The 25302-nt window shown below is 34.9% G+C and overlaps 5 protein-coding genes across 8 annotated transcripts; 2 read left to right on the top strand and 3 right to left on the bottom strand.

Moving 5' to 3' along the window:
• Positions 1-956: 956 nt before the first annotated feature.
• LOC149690441 (uncharacterized) lies at positions 957-4182 on the bottom strand. The gene is made up of 7 exons (XM_089869971.1): positions 4043-4182; positions 3364-3834; positions 2924-3215; positions 2644-2846; positions 2045-2296; positions 1778-1980; positions 957-1247 (listed from the first exon to the last, which is right to left on the bottom strand). The coding sequence occupies exons 1-7, from the start codon at positions 4062-4064 to the stop codon at positions 1017-1019; spliced, it is 1674 nt and encodes a 557-aa protein (XP_089726097.1). The 5' UTR covers positions 4065-4182; the 3' UTR covers positions 957-1016.
• A 294-nt stretch (positions 4183-4476) lies between these two features.
• Unc50 (Unc50 RNA binding protein) lies at positions 4477-7409 on the top strand. Its single transcript, XM_089869974.1, has 6 exons — positions 4477-4801; positions 4871-4936; positions 5775-5895; positions 5969-6108; positions 6180-6284; positions 7071-7409. The coding sequence occupies exons 1-6, from the start codon at positions 4597-4599 to the stop codon at positions 7205-7207; spliced, it is 774 nt and encodes a 257-aa protein (XP_089726100.1). The 5' UTR covers positions 4477-4596; the 3' UTR covers positions 7208-7409.
• Positions 7265-15936, bottom strand: Sec3 (exocyst complex component Sec3). Its single transcript, XM_089869967.1, has 17 exons — positions 15879-15936; positions 15491-15626; positions 15169-15299; positions 14736-15101; positions 13824-13949; positions 13650-13751; positions 13440-13572; positions 13002-13370; positions 12369-12472; positions 11856-12076; positions 11670-11774; positions 10008-10134; positions 9704-9941; positions 8926-9071; positions 8730-8852; positions 8590-8661; positions 7265-7583 (listed from the first exon to the last, which is right to left on the bottom strand). The coding sequence occupies exons 2-17, from the start codon at positions 15612-15614 to the stop codon at positions 7431-7433; spliced, it is 2640 nt and encodes an 879-aa protein (XP_089726093.1). The 5' UTR covers positions 15615-15626; positions 15879-15936; the 3' UTR covers positions 7265-7430.
• A 1180-nt stretch (positions 15937-17116) lies between these two features.
• LOC149690438 (uncharacterized) lies at positions 17117-22150 on the bottom strand. Of its 2 annotated transcripts, XM_089869973.1 has the most exons (3): positions 22009-22150; positions 19183-19577; positions 17117-19107 (listed from the first exon to the last, which is right to left on the bottom strand). In XM_089869973.1, exons 2-3 carry the CDS (start codon positions 19492-19494, stop codon positions 17884-17886), a joined length of 1536 nt encoding a protein of 511 aa, XP_089726099.1. In that variant the 5' UTR covers positions 19495-19577; positions 22009-22150; the 3' UTR covers positions 17117-17883. The 2 variants fall into 2 exon arrangements, with proteins under 2 accessions (XP_089726099.1, XP_089726098.1); XM_089869972.1 differs by having other exon boundaries at positions 17117-19577.
• Positions 22125-24552, top strand: LOC149690437 (uncharacterized). Of its 3 annotated transcripts, none has more exons than XM_089869970.1 (2): positions 22125-22260; positions 22407-24552. In XM_089869970.1, exon 2 carries the CDS (start codon positions 22460-22462, stop codon positions 24425-24427), a length of 1968 nt encoding a protein of 655 aa, XP_089726096.1. In that variant the 5' UTR covers positions 22125-22260; positions 22407-22459; the 3' UTR covers positions 24428-24552. The 3 variants fall into 3 exon arrangements, with proteins under 3 accessions (XP_089726096.1, XP_089726094.1, XP_089726095.1); XM_089869968.1 differs by having other exon boundaries at positions 22141-22276; XM_089869969.1 differs by having other exon boundaries at positions 22205-22336.
• Positions 24553-25302: the final 750 nt, after the last annotated feature.

Here is a 25302-nt window from a genome sequence, read left to right as displayed (position 1 = left end):
TACCGTATTATTATAGTTCCAAAAGTCGCCGCTACGCCTCGGTGGCGCTGATCAGGAATAAGGCCAATTTTCAAACTACAAAAAGGCGCAAAGAGTTTCGCGCGCAAACATTTCTATATATTTGAGAAAGTGGTTTGTTTGTGTGTTTATTCTTTATCTACAACCACCAATCTTCAATAAACTATATTCCTTCATCTCTGTTTTTTTTTACGATTTTTATGTTACCCTCCTTTTTAATTTATTGTCACTCCTTAGTCTTACTCTTGTACTTGTTCACCGCTGATCACATCTAAGACACCTGACCTGCTGTCTTTGAGATTGAGAACAATGCCTTTATTGAAATAAACATCTAAAAAGGGACGAAACTAGTAGCCCCGCGTATTTATTCACCATGGGGATGGGGATAAAAGAAGAAAGTACCCTTTGCTTCCACAGTGTTCCCGAAATAATAGGCTTTCACTTTTTTCTATTGAATAAAAACCCCCTTAAGGCCATCCCCCATCAATTCCTACTCTTTTGTCACCACGTCAGACGTCACACCTAGTATTACTAGTGTCTGCACTATCAAGTCAACTTCTTTTGAGTTTTGCAGCTGCTGTAAACCCCGCCGGGAAGGGCCCATTCAAAAGCTCTTAAAGGGGCTGACCGACCCCTTTCTTTTTTACCACCCACTATGCTAAGCTCTATGAGGAAGATCGTCGTTTGCCCTACGGTCTAGTCAGCCCCGCCCCCTTTAAGAACCGCGCATTCCTCACCTCCCCGAATAACAAACAACTCCCCCCCCCCTCTTGTGGAGAATTTATTATATTTATTGCCAGTCTCAGTTGACCATAAAACTCTATTTGAAATAAGGTATTTAGGATTTCGCTTTAGAGACAAGTGCAAGTGTTTGTCGTCATGTATGGTCTCAATTCCTCGAGGAATTTGACCAAACTGCGTGGTTAATATGCCATCCTGCACTGTTTTTAATTAAGGACACCCCCTTGTTTATATTTTTAAAATAAATGTATAAAACTTTATTGATAGACAATTTGACCATCAGACTGCCTAAACAGTACAGCATCTGATTGGTAAGACAAAGTAGTTGCGCCATTTTCTGACATTATTACAACTGGTGCTACATCAGAAATGGCTTCATTTATAGCTGTAATTAATACAGTTTCCGTTTGTACAGTAGTACTTGAAGTACTGGGAATAATTTCATTTTGAAAATTCAAAGAATCGGGTTTAGGCCTAGGCTCTATTCTCTGAAAGAATTAAAACGTTACTTTTAAATAATACCTGGGATAGATTTAATTTTAGAAGTAGGAATGGAGAACAGAGTAATGTGGGCGTGCATCAAAGTCCCGGACCCCCTACCCTGGGAAGAGGGGTATGAAAGAAGAGGCGGGTCATAGCGACAGAGGTAAAGAGGAATTACGTATTTTTCGCCGTCCCAGTCAGCAACGTCATCAAAACGTAGTTTAAGAGAGCCAATAAGATAATTTAAACTTTTCGTTACGTGTTGGAGGGAGGGGCTCTATACTAGGTGGTCTATGAGTCGGACTGAAGTAAATACTAACCGTTCTCCATTCCTACTTATAAATTAAATGTATCCCTGATAATACATAGTTAAATTCAGACTAGGATGATTGATATCATTAACACTGCAGGAGGCCAAGCTACTTGGCGGACAAAATGCACATAACTTACTAAGTAGCCTGGCATCCTGCAGTGTAAATGGTATCAATACTCCTAGGTTGACAACTATGCATAAAAACGAAAAAGCAACCAATACTCTAGTTATTTGATTTTCGTGTTGACGACAATGGCTTTTTAAAGAATCTTTTCGTACAAAAGACGCATCGCACATTTGACATTTGAATGTCTTAGAACATAATTTGCTTTCTTGATCCTTAATTTTCTTTTTAAGGATTATTGGTTGAGTTGGGACTCTTTCCTGATCAGGATGTTTAATTTTTGTGTGCGTACTAACGTTACCTAAAATTCTAAATTAATTAATTAACAGCGACAATTATTTAAGATAGATCGCCTTACAACTTACAAGCTTGTCTGGACGTATACGAACAATATTTGCAACGAAATGGTTTATTTTTGTTATGCACACGCTGATGTATTTTTAGAGCGGATAGAGTTGTGGTATTATATTCGCATTGGTTACAACTCAGAGCCTTATTTGTATGCCCACGTTCATGCTGTATAAGTTTCGATTTGGCATTTGTGGCAAATTCGCAATATTGGCAACTCATAACGTTTTCTACATCGTGACAACGCCGTTTATGTTTTTTCAAATTCCCTGCACATTGCGTGTAAAATTTACTTTACTTTAAATCTGTCTGCGCAATTGTGGTCTAGGACTGCAAAGAAGGCATCGGCGGGTGGGTAAAAATTATTTGAAATACGTCACAGACATCACGTGATGCCAAGATACAAAGACTCCTCATGGAGTGGAACTAGTTAACATCTAGTCCTTGTTTTTCGCGAGATTGCAGCGCCAATTCCATGAAGTGGTGGTGGTTTTCGAAATAAAACGAACTAAGCTTCTTTGAACCACGCCTCTCCTTGGTCACGTGCCTCTGACGTATTTCAAATAATTTTTACCCACCCGCCGATGCCTTCTTTACAGTCCCTTTAAACCCTAACCTTGTTGTCTACATTGAAACGCGCACTGATTACACGAATAAGGCTTCTCGCCACTGTGCAATAACATATGACGTTTCAAATCAGAATTCATTTTAAATTTCTTTTTGCATTGCGTGCAATGATAAGGGGTATCTCCTGTATGTCGCCTTAAATGTATAGTTAACTGACTCGAGTTTCGACTGGCATAGGTACAAGTTTGGCATCTAAAATATTAATTAAACTAATTCTTAATTAATTAAGATTTTACTGCCTACTCGGGGAAGGGGGAGGTTCGTTTTACTTGTATGGTCTTTCATCTTTATGAATACGTAAATGCTTTACTAAGCTGCTTTTTTCTAAGGCTGCGTAACTGCACTGAGGACATTTGTGAGGCTTGACACCAGTGTGTGTGAGCTCGTGTAATTTCACTTTATCTATTCGACTGAATCTTTTATCACAGTGTTTGCAGGAATAGGGTTTGGCGCCAGTGTGAACGACAAAGTGTCGAACAATATCTTTGTAGTATATGCTGGAGTATGCGCAATTTTCATATTTACAGTGGAAACGTTTAGTTTTGTTTTCGGGGTCAACAACTGTATAAATAATATTTTATTTTTGTGTAGAATAACACGTGGCGTAATGCTTTCCTTTTACAAGGTCATGAAGCCGCCATTTTGTATTCCTAAACCGCCAACGGCATTTTCATGACCTTGAGATAAAGGTCATACTAATTTTTAATACCTAGTTCGTATTTTATTTGACTGTTGTCTGGAGGTGGATTTATTTGTTCAGATACGTTTGTAATGATTCTAGGCTTAATTGAGCAATTATCTTCAGATTCTAAGTTAACTGTATCTGCACTTGTACTAGTTATAAGGCATGGTTTATCAAAAGTTTCAAAAGTATTAACTATGTCTTGGGTACTATTTTTAATACTATTTTCTTCTGGAACAATAACTTCCCCCACTTCAGGATACGTTAAATCTCCAGAGGATGAATTATCCGCAATTTCATTGTCGCCAACAACAACTTCAAGGTCATTCTCTGGTTCCAAGGCATAGTTAATCTCCTCCAATGTTGTATTAATTGGTTGCAATTGAGATATCACCGTCTTTCTTGACTTTTGGCAATTATGCTTATGGTTGAGAAACTTTTCAATAGTACATTCTTGCGCATTACACGAACCACATATATGAAGGTCACCTTCAAAGCCTTTATTTCATAGATTTATTAAACGTTATAAGTTAAAACAAAAAAGAAATACGACACAACCAAAAGTATATAGATTAATAAAACATAATTTTTGACAACTTAGACACAACTACAACACACGTGGTATGATGGCATTGGTATTTACAAAAGACAAGGCTTAACAATTAGGGTTCTTTCTTCTACTCTTAATAAAAGTATAATGACTTACTAATTTGTAGATCACCTTCCATAAGTTAAAACCGGATTATTTATATTCATATGCCATTCATATTTACTATTATTAAACTAAATTAATAAAATATTTGTCAACAAAAACGTATATCACCAACAACATGCGTGGTTTTAAACTGTTCGTAAACAGCGCGTTGCCGGCACTCTAGCAGACAACTTTCATTCCGTCCGTCCAATTTTCATATAATCTTTAAATTGGAAACCGCCCAAATCTGAAAATAAATAATATATAGAAAATATTTATTTCTCTAATAAAAACGTTCAATAATACTAATTTAAAGTTTTTCTTACTGTTTTGATTAGAAATTTTACCATTGAAAATCGAGTGAGTTTAAGAGAACAGCGATTCTAGCCAAAAACATATGAAAAACCGCCAAATTTGGCTATATCCAATATCCAAGATGTCCCTCCCCATGTAATGACAGTTCATATTCTTATGTTATGTCACAGAAGCCGATGGTTTTGATTATACAAAAGTTATAAATATCTAAACAATTAAATTTAAACATAAATCCAAAGAAAAAAATCACCATGATGTCAAGAAGTTCAACATATTCGCCACTTCCAAGCCCAACACCGAATAAAATGGAAAAACGAACAGCAACAGCCAAAAGTCACAAATTTTTAAGGAGACTTGTACATTTCCGACACATGGATTTTGAGTTTGCCTTCTGGCAAACATTATACCTTTTTATTGCACCTCAGAAAGTGTATCGCAATTTCCAATACAGAAAACGTAAGAGAGCATACATAATAAGGTTTGCTGTATTATTATTCTCATAAACTTTAAACATACATTCAACAGAAACAAAAGATCAATTTGCAAGGGATGATCCCGCCTTTTTGGTTTTACTTAGCTTTTGGCTAGTTGGTGAGATTTGAAATTAATTAACTTATATGGTAATACAAGATTCATACAAACCTGGAAAACTAGGGATATAAATATTTGACAAAAAAAACTCAGGGAAGTAAGTATATGGGGGAAAAAAATTGGGAAAATCATGGAAATATATGGGGAAAAAACCCTGGAAAACTCTAGGGAAATATAGGGGGGAAAAAAATTGGGAAAATCATGGAAATATATGGGAAAAACCCTGGAAAAATTTAGAGTAATATATGGGGAAAAAATTAGGGAAATATATAGAAAAAAAATCTTTAAATATCAGGGAAATATATGGGAAAAATCTTTAAATATCAGGGAAATATATGGGAAAAATCTTTTAAAATCAGGGAAATATATGGGAAAACTCATGGAAATATATGGGGAAAAAACCTGGAAAACTCATGGAAATATATGGGGAAAAACCTGGAAAACTCATGGAAATATATGGGAAAAAACCCTGGAAAACTCAAGGGAAATATAGGGGGGAAAAACCTGGAAAACTCAGGGAAATATATGGGAAAAAACACTGGAAAACTCTAGGAAAATATATGGGAAAAAACCCTGGAAAAATCTAGGGAAATATAGGGGGGAAAAACCTGGAAAACTCTAGGAAAATATATGGGGAACAATCAGGGAAATGTATGGGAAAAACCCTGGAAAAATTAGAGAAATATATGGGGAAAAAACCAGGGAAATATATAGGAAAAATCTTTAAAAATCAGGGAAATATATGGGAAAACTCTGGGAAATCAGTTTTCTATACATTGTATGAATCCTGTAATACTAGTTATAATCTATCCTAATTAATTTAATTAAACCCATTTAGCTTCATCAGTGGGGTTCAAACTAGTTCTAGGGTTCAGTTTCTTTGAGTTCCTCAAATTCTTAATATGGGTAATTTGCATAGACTGTATAGGAGTTGGTTTATTAATTGCCACATCATTATGGTAATTAAGTATTCAATTAAATAGGCTTAAAACCACAACACAACATAAAAAATTTTTACCTTCGATCATATAGGTTATTATGCAATCGGTACTTACGTAAACCAGCTTGCAATGATCAAGATGTAGAATGGGGTTACGCTTTTGACGTTCATCTGAATGCCTTCTTTCCTCTGCTCATAATTTTACACGTTTTCCAGTTATTATGGTTTAGCAGTGAGTAATTGCAAGCTTAAAAAACCTGAATGGAAATGTAATTATTAATTTGATTCATTAATTGTTTGCAGTTAATGATAAACAGTCATCAGCTTTTTTCCCTTTAATGGTGGGAAATACATTATGGTTAATTGCACTTGGTTATTACGTTTATATTACATTCCTTGGATACAGTGGTTAGTATGATTTAGCTAACAGGGTTCATACAAACCTGGAAAACTCAGGGAAGTATTTGGGTTAAAAACCTGGAAAACTCAGGGAAGTATATGGGGGAAAAACCTGGAAAACTTAGGGAAATATATGGGGGAAAAACCTGGGAAACTTAGGGAAGTAAATGGGGAAAAAAACCTGGGAAACTTAGGGAAATATATGGGGGAAAACTCAGGGAAATCTATGGGGGAAAACTCAAGGAAATCTATGGGGGAAAACTCAGGGAAATATATGGGGGAAAACTCAAGGAAATCTATGGGGGAAAACTCAGGGAAATATATGGGGGAAAACTCAGGGAAATATATGGGGGAAAACTCAGGGAAATATATGGGGGAAAACTCAAGGAAATCTATGGGGGAAAACCTGGAAAACTCAGGGAAGTAAATGGGGAAAAAACCTGGGAAACTCAGGGAAATCTATGGGGGAAAAACCTGGAAAACTCAGGGTAATATATGGGGAAAAACTGGAAAACTCTCAGAAATTATGGGGAAAAAAATGGAAAACTCAGGGAAGTAAATGGGGAAAAACCTGGAAAACTCTGGAAAAAATGGGGGGAAAACCTGGGAAATTATGGGGGAAAAGCTGGAAAACTCTGGGAAATTATGGGGGAAAACCTGGAAAACTCTGGGAAATTATGGGGGAAAACCTGGAAAACTCTGGTAAGTAAATGGGAAAAAACCTGGGAAAGTTGTATGAATCCTATCTAATTTAAATATGTCATTTAAATTTAATTAATTTAATTTTGTTTTCAGCTGTACCAATACTGCAAAGCACTCAAGTAATGTTATATCCATTAACAGCATTAGGAATCATCTTTCTATTCTCTTTAGTGGCGGGTTGGGACATTTCTGTCACAGTTATGAACTTCTATAGAAGTAGAGTCATGTAAAATGAATAATAAAAATCTCAATAAGAAACATTAACTTTCCATAAAAAACATAACATGTACATTATTAATTATATTTAATTTTTAATATTAAGTATAGGATTATAGATATATTGATTGAATAACTGCAGCTTAAATTATTTGCTTACTTTTTCTTTTTCTCTCTCTCTTTGTACATACTTAAATAAATTTCTTTGGAATTAAATGAATTGATTAATTAATTAAATTAATGTGATCTTGCAATATCGGAAAAGAAATCTAGGATATCATTAATAGAAAACTCCAAAGTGATCATAGCTCCCGGATAACAACTACTGATTGATAATTCAATATATTTATATTGTCTTATGAATTCGTCTTGCATGGAATGCCAGACAACCTGCAACAAAATAATTAATTATTCATAAAAATTAATATTCATGAATAAAAAATTAATATTCGTGAATAAAAAATTAATATTCGTGAATAAAAAATTAATATTCGTGAATAAAAAATTAATATTCGTGAATGAAAAATTAATATTCGTGAATGAAAAATTAATATTCGTGAATAAAAAATTAATCTTCACGAATGAAAAATTAATCTTCACGAATGAAAAATTAATCTTCACGAATGAAAAATTAATCTTCACGAATGAAAAATTAATCTTCACGAATGAAAAATTAATCTTCACGAATGAAAAATTAATCTTCACGAATGAAAAATTAATCTTCACGAATGAAAAATTAATCTTCACGAATGAAAAATTAATCTTCACGAATGAAAAATTAATCTTCACGAATGAAAAATTAATCTTCACGAATGAAAAATTAATCTTCACGAATAAAAAATTAATCTTCACGAATAAAAAATTAATATTCACGAATAAAAAATTAATATTCACGAATAAAAAATTAATATTCACGAATAAAAAATTAATATTCACGAATAAAAAATTAATATTCACGAATATAAATTAATATTCACGAATATAAATTAATATTCACGAATATAAATTAATATTCACGAATATAAATTAATATTCACGAATATAAATTAATATTCACGAATATAAATTAATATTCACGAATATAAATTAATATTCACGAATATAAATTAATATTCACGAATATAAATTAATATTCACGAATATAAATTAATATTCATGAATAAAAAATTAATATTCATGAATAAAAAATTAATATTCATGAATAAAAAATTAATATTCATGAATAAAAAATTAATATTCATGAACAAAAAATTAATATTCATGAACAAAAAATTAATATTCATGAACAAAAAATTAATATTCATGAATAAAAATTAATATTCAAAATTATCCCAAGCTCTTAAGATTCAATTTAAATATTTTTTCAATATTCCCACTTTGTGATCCAAAGATATACCTGTAATAAATTCTCCTCTTCACACAGATGTTTTTCAACTTTTCTATACAAGCTTTCTAATCCTTTTTTCACCTATGAACAAAGAATAAACATAAAATTGAAGATTTCACAGCTAAAAAACAAAATACAACATCACACACCTCTTTATTTGGATATTCTTTGATTACTTTACGCAGTTCCTGTTTGCTAAATGCAAGTTGATAACTAACTTCTTCTCGTTTTACACCTTGGGCAACTTTACTCTCAACACCCTCAAAGAATTGCTAAATAAAATGTCTACTAAGTCAAATGGACGCAAAATGTTAGCATTAATTGTTAATTAAATTAATGTTTTACATTAAGCTTTTCCAAAGGTCTCCCAAAATAATGCGTAACGTAAGCTTGCAAAGCTTCATTATATTTTTGTTTCGCTTCTTTACGTTCATGCTCCAAACATGGAATTTTTAGTTGATAAAGTAATGTGAAAATATGATGGAAGTTTTCTGAACAAAACAGAAAATTGTTTATTTATTTGTTTAACAAACAAACAAACATAGATTTGAAAGTAATTAAAGGGAGGGTGAAGTAGAAAATCAAGTGATTTTTTATCGATTCTTCTACCAATTTTAAGACCAGTCTGCATTGAGTGAAACATTCAGGAAATACCAGCTCCGAATGATTTTAAAATTATTTCAAATTAGGTTCAGATTTTAAGGATAATTTTAAAGAAGGTCCTCCGACCAATCGCGTAACGCCCTGCCTTTTTACTAACAAAATTCTCGTGGCACGTTCCATGTCTCGCGCCACGATTGTCACATCGCGTGCCTAATTTTATCAATCAAATCTCGTGATAAATTTCTTTCAACACTGAGCATGCATGCCACGAGAAATTTGTTAATAAAAAGGCAGGGCGTTACGCGATTGGTCGGCAGTCCTTGTTTAAAATTATCCTTAAAATCTGAACCTAATTTGAAATAATTTTAAAATCATTTGGAGTTGGTATTTCCTGAATGTTTCACTATGCAGAATGGTCTTAAAATTGGTAGAAGAACCAATAGTAAAAAAATCACTTGATTTTCTACTTCACCCTCCCTTTAAAAACTAGTGCCCAGTTTCTTAGTTACAAACTTCTTACCCATAAGAACAACTTCTTGAGGTGTTTTTTGATGATCAACCGCTATTTTAGCGATTGTTTCAAACATGGCGTGCATCAATTTAACATACCAACGATCTAAATCAGCCCTGCGATCAGAACCCTTAAAAATATTCTCAGCTTGTTTGGCAAATTCTTCAAAATTCTGAACAAAGGGTAATATGCCACATTTGGATTTTTTCGATACTTTAGTCTCTTCGATAGATCTAATTTGCATTTGCTATGAAAATTATGATTATAATGATGAGAATTGATGACGCAGTTTGAAACAATGAGTTAAGTTTACCATAAAACGATCAAAATTACGTTTCGCTTGGACTAAAGCATTTGCAAATGTCATACTTAAGAAAGAACCCGTATCTTGGGCTGACATAACATGCTGGCTAAATCTTACTAATAAAAATGTAGAATAGCTGAAATTAAAATTAAATAATATCAGTTAATTTAATTAGTTTTTATAATTAAACTTAAAAGGTTTAGTTAACATAACATTTAACCTTAGAAAAAAACGCCTTTTTCTAAATATAAAAGGAATTAAATATTTCAGAAAAATTAAATGATCTCTTATTACAAAATAAATACTAAATAGCATTTCATTAGTCTTAAAAACAAAGAAGGACTACTGCCTCGCCTTCCGCCACTGGTTTAGTGGCGTCTGCTAGTCAGAACCCACCCACCTTACCCCTACCTCTCTCAGCCTGTAAGACTTCAACAAATCCCATAGGGGTAAGAGGTTCTGGCTAGCAGACGCCACTAAGTCATTCTTTATAATATTTTTCCTTTTATATTTAGAAAAAAGGCCATCCGCCACTGGTTTAGTGGCGTCTGCTAGTCAGAACCCACCTTACCCCTACCTCTCTCAGCCAGTAAGAATTCAACCAATCCCATAAGGGTAAGAGGTTCTGGCTAGCAGACGCCACTAAGTCATTCTTTTTAATATTTTTCCTTTTATATTTAGAACAAGATGGCCCCGGCCATATTAGAGTTTTGCTCAGTCAAATTGGTCACACCAAAAACAGGGGAAGAATGGAGGGAAGGCGCCCAGCCGCAAGGAGACGGTACAATAGTTTTTCAGCTCTGAAGAGCGCAAAACTAAAAAGGCCTTCCGCCACTGGTTTAGTGGCGTCTGCTAGTTAGAACCCACCTTACCCCTACCTGTCCTCTCTCAGCCAGTAAGAATTCAACCAATCCCATAGGGGTAAGAGGTTCTGGCTAGCAGACGCCACTAGGTCATTCTTTTTAATATTTTTCCTTTTATATTTAGAAAAAATCCATCCACCACTGGTTTAGTGGCGTCTGCTAGTTAGAACCCACCTTACCCCTACCTCTCTCAGCCTGTAAGAATTCAACCAATCCCACAAGGGTAAGAGGTTCTGGCTAGCAGACGCCACTAAGTCATTCTTTTTTAATATTTTTCCTTTTATACTTAGAAAAAGGCCATCCGCCACTGGTTTAGTGGCGTCTGCTAGTTAGAACCCACCTTACCCCTACCTCTCGCAGCCTGTAAGAATTCAACCAATCCCACAAGGGTAAGAGGTTCTGGCTAGCAGACGCCACTAAGTCATTCTTTATAATATTTTTCCTTTTATATTTAAAAAAGGCCATCCGCCACTGGTTTAGTGGCGTCTGCTAGTCAGAACCCACCTTACCCTTACCTCTCTCACCCTGTTTGAATTCAACCAATCCCATAAGGGTAAGAGGTTCTGGCTAGCAGACGCCACTAAACCATTCTTTTTTAATATATTTCCACTTATATTTAGAAAAAGGCCTTCCGCCACTGGTTTAGTGGCGTCTGCTAGTCAGAACCCACCTTACCCCTACCTCTCTCAGCCAGTAAGAATTCAACCAATCCCATAAGGGTAAGAGGTTCTGGCTAGCAGACGCCCTAAACCATTCTATTTTAAATTATTTCCTCTTATATTTAGAAAAAGGCCTTAAACCAACTTACAATCCATCTACTTTATCGTAAAAAGTAATAAAATTAGTTAACTCTGGTTCTAAGCCAGAAAACAGTTCCCCCATCATTCGTCTTAACTCCTCGTTAATTTGTTTACTATAATTAGAAACAAAATAATAATATAAACAAGAATAAATAAATTAAGTTCTAATCATCACTGCACTGCACTGCAATTACTCTTTTCTTTGATTGGCAATTAAAAATTCTTCACTGCTCGTTCTACTTAAACTTTGGTGACTCGGAGCAGGACTTAAGACACTACTAGCTTGAGCCGCTGATAATTGACTTGATAATGAAGAGGAAGGATGAACATCGGAAGTTAAATGAAAAAATTTCAAGCAAAATTGTTGTTCAGCCAAACAAATTGGTTCCAAAACACTTAGAATACGATCCAATAGCTGTTTAAAAAATAATTATAAATAAATTAATTAATTTCTTAAAAAGAACTAAAAAACTACCCTAAGTTGCTGTTTAAAAAATAATTAGAAGTAAATTAATTAATTTCTTAAAAAGAACTAAAAAACTACCCTAAGTTGCTGTTTAAAAAATAATTAGAAGTAATTTAATTAATTTCTTAAAAAGAACTAAAACACTACCCTAAGTTGCTGTTTAAAAAATAATTAGAAGTAAATTAATTAATTTCTTAAAAATAACTAAAAAAAACCACCCTAAGTTGAAATTAACATTAACCTTATCAAATGCTTCCCTTTCGGCTAAATCCATATCAGATCCAAAGTGTTCGGGATCCATACCCAAAAGGGCTTGCCTTGCACGTGGGGTTTTTGCAACAGCATCTAAAATATTATTAATAAACACCTAAAACCTTAAAGGAAAAGTTCAGGTAACATAACATTATATCTTAAAAGAACAGGCCTTTTTCTAAATATAAAAGGAATTAAATATTAAAAATCAATAAATGATCTCTTATTACAATATGATAATTAGCATTTAATTAGTCTTAAAAATAATCAAGGACTACTGTGCCTGCCATCCGCCATTGGTTTAGTGGCGTCTGCTATCCTGAACCTCTTACCCTTATGTGATTGGTTGAATTCTCACAGACTGAGAGAGGTAAGGCCATTGGTTTAGTGGCGTCTGCTATCCTGAACCTCTTACCCTTATGTGATTGGTTGAATTCTCACAGACTGGGAGAGGTAAGGGTAAGGTGGGTTCTGGCTAGCAGACGACACTAAAGTAATGGCGGATGGCGAAGTAGTCCTTAATTTTTTCTTTTAATATTTAGAAAAAGGCCATTATTTTAAGGTATAATGTTAATTATGTTACCTAATTAACTTTCCTTTAATAACTTAATTAATTACTCACCTTTTTTATCTTTATCAATTCCATACTTTCCAGATATTTTTTCTTTAGCAATTTCAAAGAACCACCTTATTTCTCTATCATATTGTTTACTCAAAGAATTGATATAAACTTTCATGAGTTTTCCGTAACTGGTTGGATCAACTTGTTTCAACCAATGCATCAATTCCGTGTAAGGAGTCAATTCTTCGTGACAATTGCTATGAACTGGTAAGGTCAATTGGGAAGCTGACCAGCTCAATGTTTCGCCACTTTCATTTCCCAAATGAACGAACAAATTGTTTAATTGATGGGAAAGTCGAGTTGTAAAACTGCTCCTAAGTTTCTCAAAGAGACGCGTTTGTTCTTGAACGGCAGTCATTTCTTTTAAACCTTTACGAAGTTTAGTTTTAATCAAAGGTTTATTAAAAAACAACTAGGGGTTGATTAATTTTAATTTACTGGGATGAATTTGCGTGTTCATCGCATCTTGTAAGGCCTTAACAGCCGTGACAAACTTTGCTATACCATCATGTGTTTTTAGATCACCAGTTAACAACGTGTTTTGGTGTTCAAAAGGTAGATCTAATTGTGTCTACGTAATATTTTGATTATATTAAGTTACGGAGCAACTCTTAATCATAATTAATTAGATTAAATTAAATTAATCACCACAATATTCTCCAATTCTTCACACAATCTTTTGTTATTCAAGTTTTGTATCTGAATAAAACGATCTTTTTCTTCCATTCTATGAACACTATCTTGAACATTCTAAATAATTCCTTTTAGTTTTATTATTTGAGTCTAATTAAATTAAATTAATTAACTTTAATTTAATATCACCTTAAGTAAAGAACAATACGCGTCTAATCTCGTTTCTAATCTAGATGCTTCATCAATGGCCCCTTGTAAAATTAACATTAACTTATGAACTCTATTTTCCGAAGCCATGATAGTGTGAATGTTGATCTAAATATTAATTATTATTTAACACTTTTACTTAATTGACTTTACTTAATTATATTACAGGGTTCATACAACTTTTGGAAAACAAATTTCCCTGAGATTTCCATGAGGTTTTTCCCCATATACTTCCCTGAATTTTCCAAGTTTTTTCCCGTATATAACCAGAGTTATGAGACATCAAAGTATAGTGTAATGTTAATCGTACGGAGAGTATGTTTATGAACATTTTGCTTAATTTACTCGGCCCCTGTTTCGCGCAAATTTCCCTGAATTTTACTAAAAATTTCCCTGATTTCCCTGAATTTTACTAAAAATTTCCCTGATTTCCCTGAATTTTACTAAAAATTCGAGATTTCCCTGAATTTTAGTAAAAATTTCCCTGATTTCCCTGAATTTTACTAAAAATTCGAAATTTCCCTGAATTTTACTAAAAAATTCGAAATTTCCCTGAATTTTACTAAAAATTTCCTTGATTCCCCTGAATTTTACTAAAAATTTCCCTGATTTCCCTAAATTTTACTAAAAATTTCCCTGATTTCCCTGAATTTTACTAAAAATTTCCCTGAATTTTACTAAAAATTTCCCTGATTTCCCTGAATTTTACTAAAAATTTCCCTGAATTTTACTAAAAATTTCCCTGATTTCCCTGAATTTTACTAAAAATTTCCCTGATGTCCCTGAATTTTACTAAAAATTCGAAATTTCCCTGAAGTTTTGTCAACTATTTATTTCCCTGATTTTTCCGGGTTTTCCAGGTTTGTATGAACCCTGTTATAATACTAAACATACAGAATCTAATTCCGCTAATTCTCTAGCTAGTTGTTCAGTAAAAGCTTCAGCATTGCATATAGCAAATTCACTTTGAGTCATTAACCGTTCAAGATCAGCTTCCTCCCTAGTTGTTAAAGCTTGGTAGTCTTCGGAATCTATTAACTCAACACCAACTTCAAGTTCCTCCGTTGTTTTATTTGTATCAGTTGCTTGTACCACATCTTCCAGAATGGTTTTTTGAATATGGACAAATGTTGGGGTTTGCCTTGGTGGATATTGAGCGCAAACTTTCCATAAACAACTAATAAAAGTGTTTTTTTCCTGAATACTACTTGCTACCCATTTATAAGGTCTCTCAAAGACAATTTCAAACTCGGCAGTTTCCTTTTGTGTGTAAATAAAACTACTTCAGACAATGCCTACAATAACTACAAAGCTCCTACAGTAGTACCTTAGTACCATTGTCCTTGCCATCAACAACTTTAATGTCTTTCAATGGCCAAGAAGATTTTTTCTTATAGACATCTTTGTCAGACTTTTTAACTTGGTAAATAGTTACCTGAACTGGTTTTTCTATGCTCACTGTTTGTTTAAACAGGTTATATTTATATGGTTTTTAATTATGTCAAACATAGACTAATGGCACCCCATGTCGAAGGCAGAGGACTGCCATTACCCTATAGACTAGACTATAGGGTAATGGCAGCCCTCTGCCTTCGACTGTATTAAGCTCTATGGGGAAATAACATGGGGTGCCATTAGTCTATACATACCAGCAACGCAAAGAAAGCTAGCCTTTTTCTTTTTACTAGCTTTAGCAACATGAACTACACCGACGAGTCTTTCATCATTTGGACGAAAAACATCTCGCTGAAGCGAGTGTCTTATAGCAGCCATTTAATTATTAATCTAAGTGAAGTTAAATAAAATAAATTCAATAATATAATGGGTGCGTTTTGACTTTTGGGTTGACACTTGTTAAGCCTTGGCCCAAAAAAATAACGCCCACAAATCCACACTGTTTAATTTAGTTTTATATTTAACAAAATAATTAATTTCTTAACAAATAAACAATTTTACTAGATTAAAACACTTTTAAATGATAATTTTAAGAATAGTTATTATTTAATTCGGTATTTCAAAGCAAAAGAATAGCATTACCTGACTGACCCCCGGCAGACTACTTCCGCACAGACCTTTAAACCATGGAGTATGTACACAATAACAATGAATAGAGTAGAGGCTTACGTCTTTGAATGGAATATACCCAGTGCCACTCCAAAGTTTTAACCAAGGAGGATGCATAATGGCGGGAACTACGAACCACGTGCACACTCTAGAGAGCTGCAGCTGCATGGAAAACAGTGGGAAGGGAATGGAAGGTTTTTCTAGTAATATCACATCGGGAATGGACGGAAAAACCACTATGGAATGGAAGTGGTTAAATTGATATACATTTTAGTTTAGAAATCATTGGTAAATGAATAGAACCTATAATAGAACCTATTTTCTAGGGAATATCCTAAAATTCCAAAAAGACTTAAAAAGAGTTTTGCCACAGAGTAATGGCAGCTTTGACTGTATTAGACTGTATATGGCAATATAACATACTCATAGGTGCCACTACTGCTCATCTAACTTAGTTTGTTGTAGCCTAGTTACTAGCTGGCTAATAGCGTTTTTCTTTGAGGTGACACGAGCGCTCCCGGAGCGCTCCGAAAAAAAACTCGTCTTTCATTGGTAAAAAAGGAACTGCTCCGAGACGGAGGCGCGTCTTACATTGGCCCAGTCGCTCCCTCCCGGATTGATCCCAACCGCTCCTACTCTAGAGACGGAGCGACCAAAATGGAGCGCCTGATGACGTCACAAAACCGCTCTGAAAGAACTTTTCTCTTTCATTGGAGCAACTACATTCGGTCCTCGGAGCTCGAGCGATGACGTAACACGAAAATATGGAGCGATCTTGGAGCGCTCTCGGGCTACCACAAAGGAAAACGCTATAAGCTAACAGAACCTAGCTCATCCTCCTATTACTTTAGCACACTTGATTCAAGGCTATTATAGCTGTCAATCAGTCCATTGTAAGTTTTCGCGCCAAATTCTCGGAATAAATATTTTGGGAAGTGACTCATCATGGAACTAACTAACTAGGGTTAGTTAGTTCCATGGACTCATGCTGCTTGGCGACGGGCGAGCAAGAGTCCCTCAGTCCAGTCAGACTTTTCTACAGTTGTTCGGCCCCCTTGTTTTTACTAAAATTCCCGATGACGAACCGCTATTGCAGTGGTAAATTTGGGCCAAACCAAGACGCTCAAGGGTTATATCCTTTCGAACAGTATGGTATGGAAATTCGAAAAAAATACGTTTATACTAACTAAAGAAGAAAAAAATGCACAAAATTTCGGTCCCATTCTTAAAGACGAATTTTATTAACATTCTCTTCAATTTAAATTTTGAGTTAGTAGAAGTATTACTAAGTTACCTTTTTCATGTTTGGTTTGGCAACTATAGTTTCCGAAATTGGAGAAAAGATTTGTTTTGAAACCCATTAGCCTAAAAAGGTTTAAATTTTAAGCTTGAAGATTTGTCGATTTGAGCCAAATACAGTTCACATTCACGTTTTTGTTTATTAACAAAGTTTCTTTTTTCCATGGGGAGTCAAAAATTGGTTGATAAGTATTTACAATGAAAATAATACAATTGAGAAGAGGAATTTCGAAACAGGGGGGGGGAGGTCAAATGTACTGTTAAAAATGGGGAATTAACTCCGAAAATACCCCCAAACATTTTAAATCAATACACTAATCCCAGAAAACGGGGGTAATACGCGCGAAAATCAAAATATTATACCAAATATGTAAATAACAATTGGGTGGTGTGTATCGGTGCACTTAACGTACAATTTCACAACTATACTTGTTTGTTATGTCGGGCATTTTGAAAAAGATGGCCACGACCAGAAAAAACACTGTTATTATAGATTTACTTAACTGACGAATTTCTGTTTTCATTTTTTTATTTTAATTTAGTAGAACTATATTTACGTTAAGTTTTTCTTAATTTTTTTTTTTGAAGTTTTGAGTTTTCGTTAATGGACAAATAACAAAACCCAACAACATACGCAATATTATAATATACATTTTTCTTAAAAATATAAGTTTCAATCTTATTCTACACTATTTTCACCAGGTACACCGTCTTCGGTCGGATTGAAGGTATCTATATATACATTCTCCTTTTTATGCATTCTTCTTACGTGCGATCTCAAATTGTCTCTTCTCGCTGATCGATAATTGCAGTGAGGACAAAGATGAGGCTTTTCGCCCGTATGCATTCTTCGATGCTGGATAATTTTCTTCATTTGAATGCTAGCGAATCCGCATACGTCGCACAAGAAATTCTTGCCTTCACGATGTTTCTTCATATGCTTCTGCAAGTCGGCTTCCGTCGAGCGGTCCTTGCCACATATTTTGCAACTTATTTTCACTACAAAATGTTTCCCGCTAGCAGTGTGAAGCTTCATGTGTTTTTTAAGCGCCTTATAAACGGTGCAACTGTACGTGCACATAGGGCATCGATATTCCTCGGCGTTATGACGATGTCGTTGAGGCGGAATTGTGGGCTTGTTTCTCTTTTTGCCACACGGATGGTATCCTTCTAGCATAACGTGTTTCTGCATATGCTTGTCGAGTTTGTCTCGACGTTGGGTGGTATACGAACAGGAACTGCAACAATAGAGGCGATTATGGGAAACCTGTCCCATGTCCGCCTCTTGGTTCTGCATTTGTTGTTGAGCTTGCATTTGCTGCATCAACTTCTTTTGTTGTTTTTTCTCTTTCATGACCAAGTGTTGCGTATGATGGTTTTTGATGTGTTTCTTTAAGGAGGCGCGACTTTTTAATATAGCTCCGCATTCGACGCAATCGTAAGCCATAACCGGCATCTCGTCCATCTTAAGGTTACTGGAAGTGTCGATGACCAATCTAGATTCGTCAAAGCCCGTATCGATAATATGATCGGCGCCGACGTCACTAGGTCCGCCAACGTAATACCTTCCGTTCGAACCAATATGGTCGATGACAATTTCATTCCCAACCGAAGAACCCACAACTACTTCCCCGCCCTCGATAATATCTTCTTGTTTGATCATGCTATTCGGAACTAATATAATGTCTCCGTGAGACTGATCTTCGTCCGCCCCTACTTCGACATTCTGTTCAACTATCATTTCATTCCCGACATTTTCTTGGAGAATGACTTGATTACCGATAATAACCTCCCCCATACTTTGAGGTTTCATGGCTACGTATTCTGGTTGGTCCAAACTCCCGGTATTCACTACGACTGAATGATCGTCAATCATGCTCCCGACTATAAGATCGCCTCCGCCCTTTTCAGTTAAATACAAAAATTCAGTACCGGAATCTAACTTCGCGTTATACTCAGACTGTTGAGGTAAATTTACCAAGTCAAACGTGCTTCGACCCACGTTCATTAAATGGTGATTTGACCTGCTTAATTGCATTAAATGATGCGATTGCAGTTGTTCCGAAAGTTTATCGCTTAAACTCTGACCGACAACTATATCGGACTCGAGTTCGTCACCTTCCATGATAACGCCGTCTTCCGGACCTTGAGAATACACGACCGTATTCATGCCGATACCCGAAGATAGGACGGTGTTATCCGAGGTGACGATTTCTTCACCAGGATCCACCCCTATCTCCTCCACCACCGTCTCCACAAAGTGGTCCGGAGGATCCATGCCCTCCATCATATTTACGCTGAAAATTTTCGGGCTGTTTTAGAACGACTGGGTGAAGAAAATTGGCATTCCACTTTTCGTAAAAAGCAGTAAATCTGAAATTCAAGTGGAAAAAAACAGTTGGCGAATATTTTTATTGTACATGGACGTCGTGGCCTATGATGGCCCAAGTAATCCCTCCAGATTTTAAATTACAACGGATGGACAAAATTTATCGAAGTTTATTTGACAACAATAATCTCAGTAAGGCATGGGGTAGAAAACGTGTTTTACATTGTGTCACATGCTGTGCAGTAAGGGATTTCAGAAATACAGATTATTTTCCTATTTTATTTTATTTTATTTACTAGAGCAAGGTATTTCTGTGGGCGCGAACATAACCTGACAGTAAGCCGCGTGTGTCTTTTGTTAGTGACTGACATTCCCTATCGGTGGTCGCGCCAAAGAGAATATAGGGGAGGAGTGGAATGCCTCAACTTGTTGCCCCTTTTTCCTGGTACAGGGCGACTTCTGCTAAGCAAAATTAAACGGGCGGGAAGTTCTCATGTACTAATTTAGGAGCAACATCATTATTTGCGCTTGTGGAGCGGGGGAGCTGCCACTCCTCCCCTTTACTCTCTTTGGTCGCGCTTGGTAATCGTAGCCTTGACAGAACAACGCTCCGAAAAGGGGGCGGTAACCTACTGAAACCCGTATACCGGTGATTAATACAAAAAAATATATACAAATAGCATGGACTTCATAATTTTATAAAGAGGACTAGAAAAGCATTTTTTTTATTATTATAATTTTTGGAGTCAAGAGCACAGTGAGTTTAGGGAAAGGAGGGGGAATCTCTCACCAACCACAGTGCTTGACATTTTGAGTGCCCTTCAGATAATAAAAACAGTGGTGTGGTATTTGGAATGACTTTGATATACTAGTAACAATATTAATCCCCATTGGAAGGATTTTATTATTATTATTATTTTTTTTTTTTGAGTCATAAGCACAAACAATACTTTGAAATTTTGAGTACCCTTGAAATATCAGAAAATAAAAACAGTGGTGTGGAATTTTGAATGACCTTCATATTATACAGGGTTCGTACGAAATTTTTACATTGAAAATCCCTGACTTTTCCAGGTTATCCCTGACCAAATTTTGGGCAATATCCCTGACCATTTTAAGGTGTTTTCCAGAGCCCACTTCATAATGGCACCTGGCCCATATTTAGCATTACTCGAAGCATGGTTTGATATACCAAACGAAATCCCTGACATATCCCTGACTTTTTAGGAAAACCTTTTAAATCCATGACATATCCCTGAATTTTTGGAAAACATTTTATATCCCTGACCTATTCCCTTATTTTCCATATCCCTGACTTTTCCAGGTTTTCCATGTTCCGTACGAACCCTGATATATAATAGAATACTAATCCCCATTAGTTTATTCCACAGTTTTTGTGCCGACAAAGCGCCCACTTTTCCTGTCCCTATGATATTTATAAGGTCCGTGGACGAAAGAAGTGTGGGAATTTTCAAAATTCCCGCTTAAAATATTCTAAACAGAAATTGGTCAAAAACCAATACCAAAGAAAATATAGCATATATTATTTTCTCGGTTTTCCTGTTTCACAAACAGCAAACGTTTGCTGCCCGAGTATGCAACTTTGGGGGAAAATATTTGAAGGAAAATTTTGTCGTTTCAATATTAATTTCTAAGAAATCTTGGAAATATAAAATAAAAAATAAATAAGCTACCGTGTCAACGACAGACTTTTACAACTTTCCTTCCCCTTTCATTGATCATTCTTCCCCCTTACCCTGCCCACTATTATTAACGCTAATGACGTCACAATGAGCGAGTTCATTTTACCACAGAAAGGGAAGTCTCTCTCCCCGAAATCGTTTTATGACTTTTATCAATTGTATATTTGTCTATTGAGATTTAATCAGCATATGTAGGCATTTATATTATAATCAATGACATAGATCATAAAATTTTCCATGGGGGAATGAAAAACATCAATAATAAATTTGAAAACATAAAAATGGCGTGGTCCCCTCAAAAATTACGTTGTACAGGTAGAAACTAGAGGAATCAAATATGGCCGTCTAGGGACAGATGAGCGTCGATGTAACAGATTGGAAATAAATTTGTCTTATGATAAAACTGGGACAAATACAGGGGAAAATTACACTATAACATGTTAGCATACTGATAGGAATTATTTTTTAAAGTTATTTATAATTTAAAAGCGTTTGATTTTATAAATAATGGTGATATAACCCAGTTACATCTACCCTAAATGCCGTAAAAATCGACGGCCTGAAAACAGCGCACAAAGTCGGTAGAGGAACGGACTTCCGCCATTTTTGTTCCCTAAAGACCCTAACAACACGAAAATGAGCAATGCGGTCGAATTTTCAAACCCGCCGTTAGGCCATAAAAATTAGTTAAAAACCGTAAATTTCAGGTCATATATGAAGAATAGACAACGGGGAATCCGTTTAAATAAAAAAAATTAGGAAAATTGCTCACCAAATTTTGGTTCTCGTAGCTTGTTTGTAAAATCGGCCAAGTCCTGACACTAACCCTATTCCCGAAAAGTACGAGGCCCGAGTGAGGCTTAACGATTGGGGAGCTGGCACGAGAGAGACGACGGGGAATTCTATCGCGTGACGTCACCAATAACGGCGCGAATTTTCGACGCATCGGCGGGTTTTGACTTTTGGAACTCGACAGCTGTTTTTATCCGGCGCCCTACGCCCAAAAATGCGTATAAATCGCAATGTAATTAAAAATTAAAGTAATTATAATTAAAAATTTAAACAATAATTATTTCTTAATACATTTTCAATCAAAATTTGTAAGCTTATGGTGTTATTTTAACATTCAATTTCCATATTAAAGTAAATCAATCAAATGAATCATTTCAGTTTCAGTTGCAACATTGAATGAAAAACGATTTAACATTACGATTTACGAAAAAATGGAAAGACACCAAAATAAACGAATTAAAATTGACGAAGATGATGAAGAGGATTGGGGTGATGAAGATTTTGAATTTACAGCTAATGATTTTGATATTGTTCAAAGTCAGGCTATAAGTCAATTTATAGCCCCTAAAACTCCTCCCCCTTTAACATCAAAAACGGGTAATAATGACGATATCGAGTCCCTTAAGAAGCGAATTAAGGAACTACAAGACACTCAGGATGCAAAACAAGGTGAAATATCAATATTAAGATCAAAATATGAACGCAAATGTGAAGAACTAACAAAAGAAAAGATCGAACGTGAAAAATTAATCGAACAGCGTTTAAAAGATGAAGTTGAGAGAAACCGTTCATTACAAACAAAAACTGAGAAATTAGAAACTGCTTTACAGTTTAAAAACCAAGAACTTATGACATTGCAGCAAACTAAACATGGAAATAAATCAAAAGAAAGCCAAAACATCGATACTGAAACCCCGAAAAAGCTTAAAGTATCTCCTACTAAAGCCGCCTTACCGAGGTTTCCTAATAATGAATCATTTTATCAAAGAGTAAATACATCAAAGGGTAATAAAGCTACGCAAACTTCCCACGTAGCTTCATTCAAAAGAGACAGTAATATAAAAACCCAATTACCAACGATAAACAATATCTTAAGACCCATGATAATCCGTGAAACCAAAGAAAACAGTCCATTAAAACTCAAGGAATTGGTTCCTATTCAATTTGACCTACCTGTAATAAAAGATGTAACATTAAAATTAGATTCAAAGATAATTTATAACCTCCCTGAAACAAATGTAAAGAAAAAAACTACGTTAAACACTTGTTACTTATTACCGTTACACGAAATGGTCTACAATACAACACCACACGAATCAGAATTGATAAAAAACACTTTAACAGTCTTACTAGAATATTTAGACTTTATTGGAAAAGCTTCTGAAAAACAATGTTTAAGTAGCGAAAGCATATTCACCGGTGACCGTAAATCAACACCGGAACTTTTACAAATCAAATTAATAAAATGGAATTCCCAAGATGAATTAAAATTTGATAAACTGCATTCCAGCGTTAGATGGATTTTAAAGTACTTCTACTCGTATTTAAATAATTCCCCCATTTTACGGGAAATGGTTGTTAAAGAATTGTCAACTGATTATCAACAATATCCATTGTTACTTAGAGGATCCCCCAATCCAAGTGCTCCCTCATCAAACGAAACCCCAAATAATTCCCCTAGAAATGAAGGTAAATACACAATCGGATCAGTTTTATACGCTTGCGCAACTCCCATCAAAATTGGCGATGATCTTGCACTTGCAAATCAAGCGATTGTTAAAAATATCTTGCAAATCTTTTGTCTTCTAATTAAATTTTGCGATCAATGTTGCGTAAACGAGTATTCGACAATGTTAAAATCTTCGATCCTTCGTTGTTACATTCAAAATACATTCCCAAGCGATTTGCGCGCGTTAGGTCTAGAAATAATGTTACAAGGGGCTTGTAGTTCAACTTTACGCGACATTTTTAACAAACACAAGGATAAAGAAGAGTGTTTGTTACACGCCTTAAGCAATTTTCAACACGATTCAAACGATATTATTACGATGAAAACCAAGCTTATAGTTAGTATTATCGGCCATCACGGAATTGAAACAGTTTTGAATTTCGATTGCGCTTGTTTACGAGCTTATATGAATTCATTCTTGACATGGTTACAAAAAGAAATTTTAGAGAAAGAAATTAAGGGTGATCATTTATTAGGTTATTTATCATTTTTGAACATTATTACGAGTATCAAAGAACCGAGTATGCGTTCTGTTGAACAGAAAATGCAAAATTTTGTTCAAATCATTCATCACCTTAGCTGTTCAAGGGTTGATTTAAAAGAAATTAAAATTAACGCCTTATTAATTAAATTGACTGGGAATTTTCCTAAATATGGACCTATAGATTGAAGTATCATTTATATTTGAGATAAAAGTACAAATTGTAATTATCATAAGTTGTTTAAAAAAAAAAACATTGAAAGTATAAATTGTTATTTTTTTAAGGTAATAAAATTTCATATTTTATTATTAAATTCTTTCTATTATTTCGTTAAATACGTAGTTAGTTTTCAGACTAGGAGTATTGATACTATTCACACCAGGAGACCGGGGTACTTGGCGGACACAGTACAGTACCAAGTAGCCAGGTCTCCTGGTGTAAAAGGTGGCAATCCTCCCAGTCTCTAAACGATGTATGCCTACATTTTTCAAGTCAAAAATAGCACCAAGATCTTTATCTTTAGACATGATATATTTTACTCAAAAAAAAAAAAAAAAAACTTGTAACTTGTCATAGACCACTGCGTCTTATCAGATCTTAACAAACTTTTTTTTTTTGAAATGGACCCTCAATACAACAGGGACTAGAATCTACCCAATAAAAAACGCGCGTTGGACTTACAAGGTCACCAGTCACCATCCCTTTTCGGACACTTGTTCTGTCGCGGCGGCTACGACATGCGATGTACCGGACATTTGTCCCATGACAGCACCTTTAATTGATCCCGGTCTCGACAGACAGTTCCGAATTGATAAGCTAACATAGACCACAACCTTACCTCAATCTTCTATCCCTTCATGTCAAACTTCCAACTATTGATAAATAGGTTTTTATCTACATTTACTCCCAAAACAATAAATTATGCAGTAATATACTTAATATAGGGTAATCTGTGGCGTATGATTCTGTAATGTTAAATATGCCGAGAAAGAAAATAGTTTTTATCAAGCACAGTTGTACTTGTAATCTCATACATACGAACTCGGAGACAAAACCAGATAAC

The sequence above is a fragment of the Phalangium opilio genome, unplaced genomic scaffold (genome assembly GCF_054372755.1).
Source record: "Phalangium opilio isolate 3A_F unplaced genomic scaffold, DU_Popi_V2 ptg000031l_1, whole genome shotgun sequence".
NCBI lineage: Eukaryota > Metazoa > Arthropoda > Arachnida > Opiliones > Phalangiidae > Phalangium > Phalangium opilio.
The sequence above is the reverse complement of the archived record's forward strand: the minus strand, read 5'-3'. Positions and strand labels throughout refer to the sequence as shown.

Bases quoted from the DNA above. Each gene is read 5' to 3' on its own strand.
- LOC149690441 (XM_089869971.1), bottom strand. From the start codon at position 4,064: ATGGAAGGTGATCTACAAATTA. The intron at 2,847-2,923 runs GTAAAACGAACC...TTAATATTTTAG, and splicing joins AAAGATGAAAGACCATACAA to ATGCCAAACTTGTACCTATG. The intron at 2,297-2,643 runs GTTAGGGTTTAA...CGCAATGTGCAG, and splicing joins GTTTCAATGTAGACAACAAG to GGAATTTGAAAAAACATAAA.
- Unc50 (XM_089869974.1), top strand. From the start codon at position 4,597: ATGATGTCAAGAAGTTCAACATATTCGCCACTTCCAAGCCCAACACCG. The intron at 4,802-4,870 runs GTAAGAGAGCAT...TACATTCAACAG, and splicing joins CAATTTCCAATACAGAAAAC to AAACAAAAGATCAATTTGCA. The intron at 6,109-6,179 runs GTGAGTAATTGC...AATTGTTTGCAG, and splicing joins CCAGTTATTATGGTTTAGCA to TTAATGATAAACAGTCATCA.
- Sec3 (XM_089869967.1), bottom strand. From the start codon at position 15,614: ATGGCTGCTATAAGACACTCGCTTCAGCGAGATGTTTTTCGTCCAAAT. The intron at 15,102-15,168 runs GTACTACTGTAG...TACACACAAAAG, and splicing joins GCAAGGACAATGGTACTAAG to GAAACTGCCGAGTTTGAAAT. The intron at 12,473-13,001 runs GTGAGTAATTAA...ATAATATTTTAG, and splicing joins AATTGATAAAGATAAAAAAG to ATGCTGTTGCAAAAACCCCA.
- LOC149690438 (XM_089869972.1), bottom strand. From the start codon at position 19,494: ATGATGGAGGGCATGGATCCTCCGGACCACTTTGTGGAGACGGTGGTG.
- LOC149690437 (XM_089869970.1), top strand. From the start codon at position 22,460: ATGGAAAGACACCAAAATAAACGAATTAAAATTGACGAAGATGATGAA.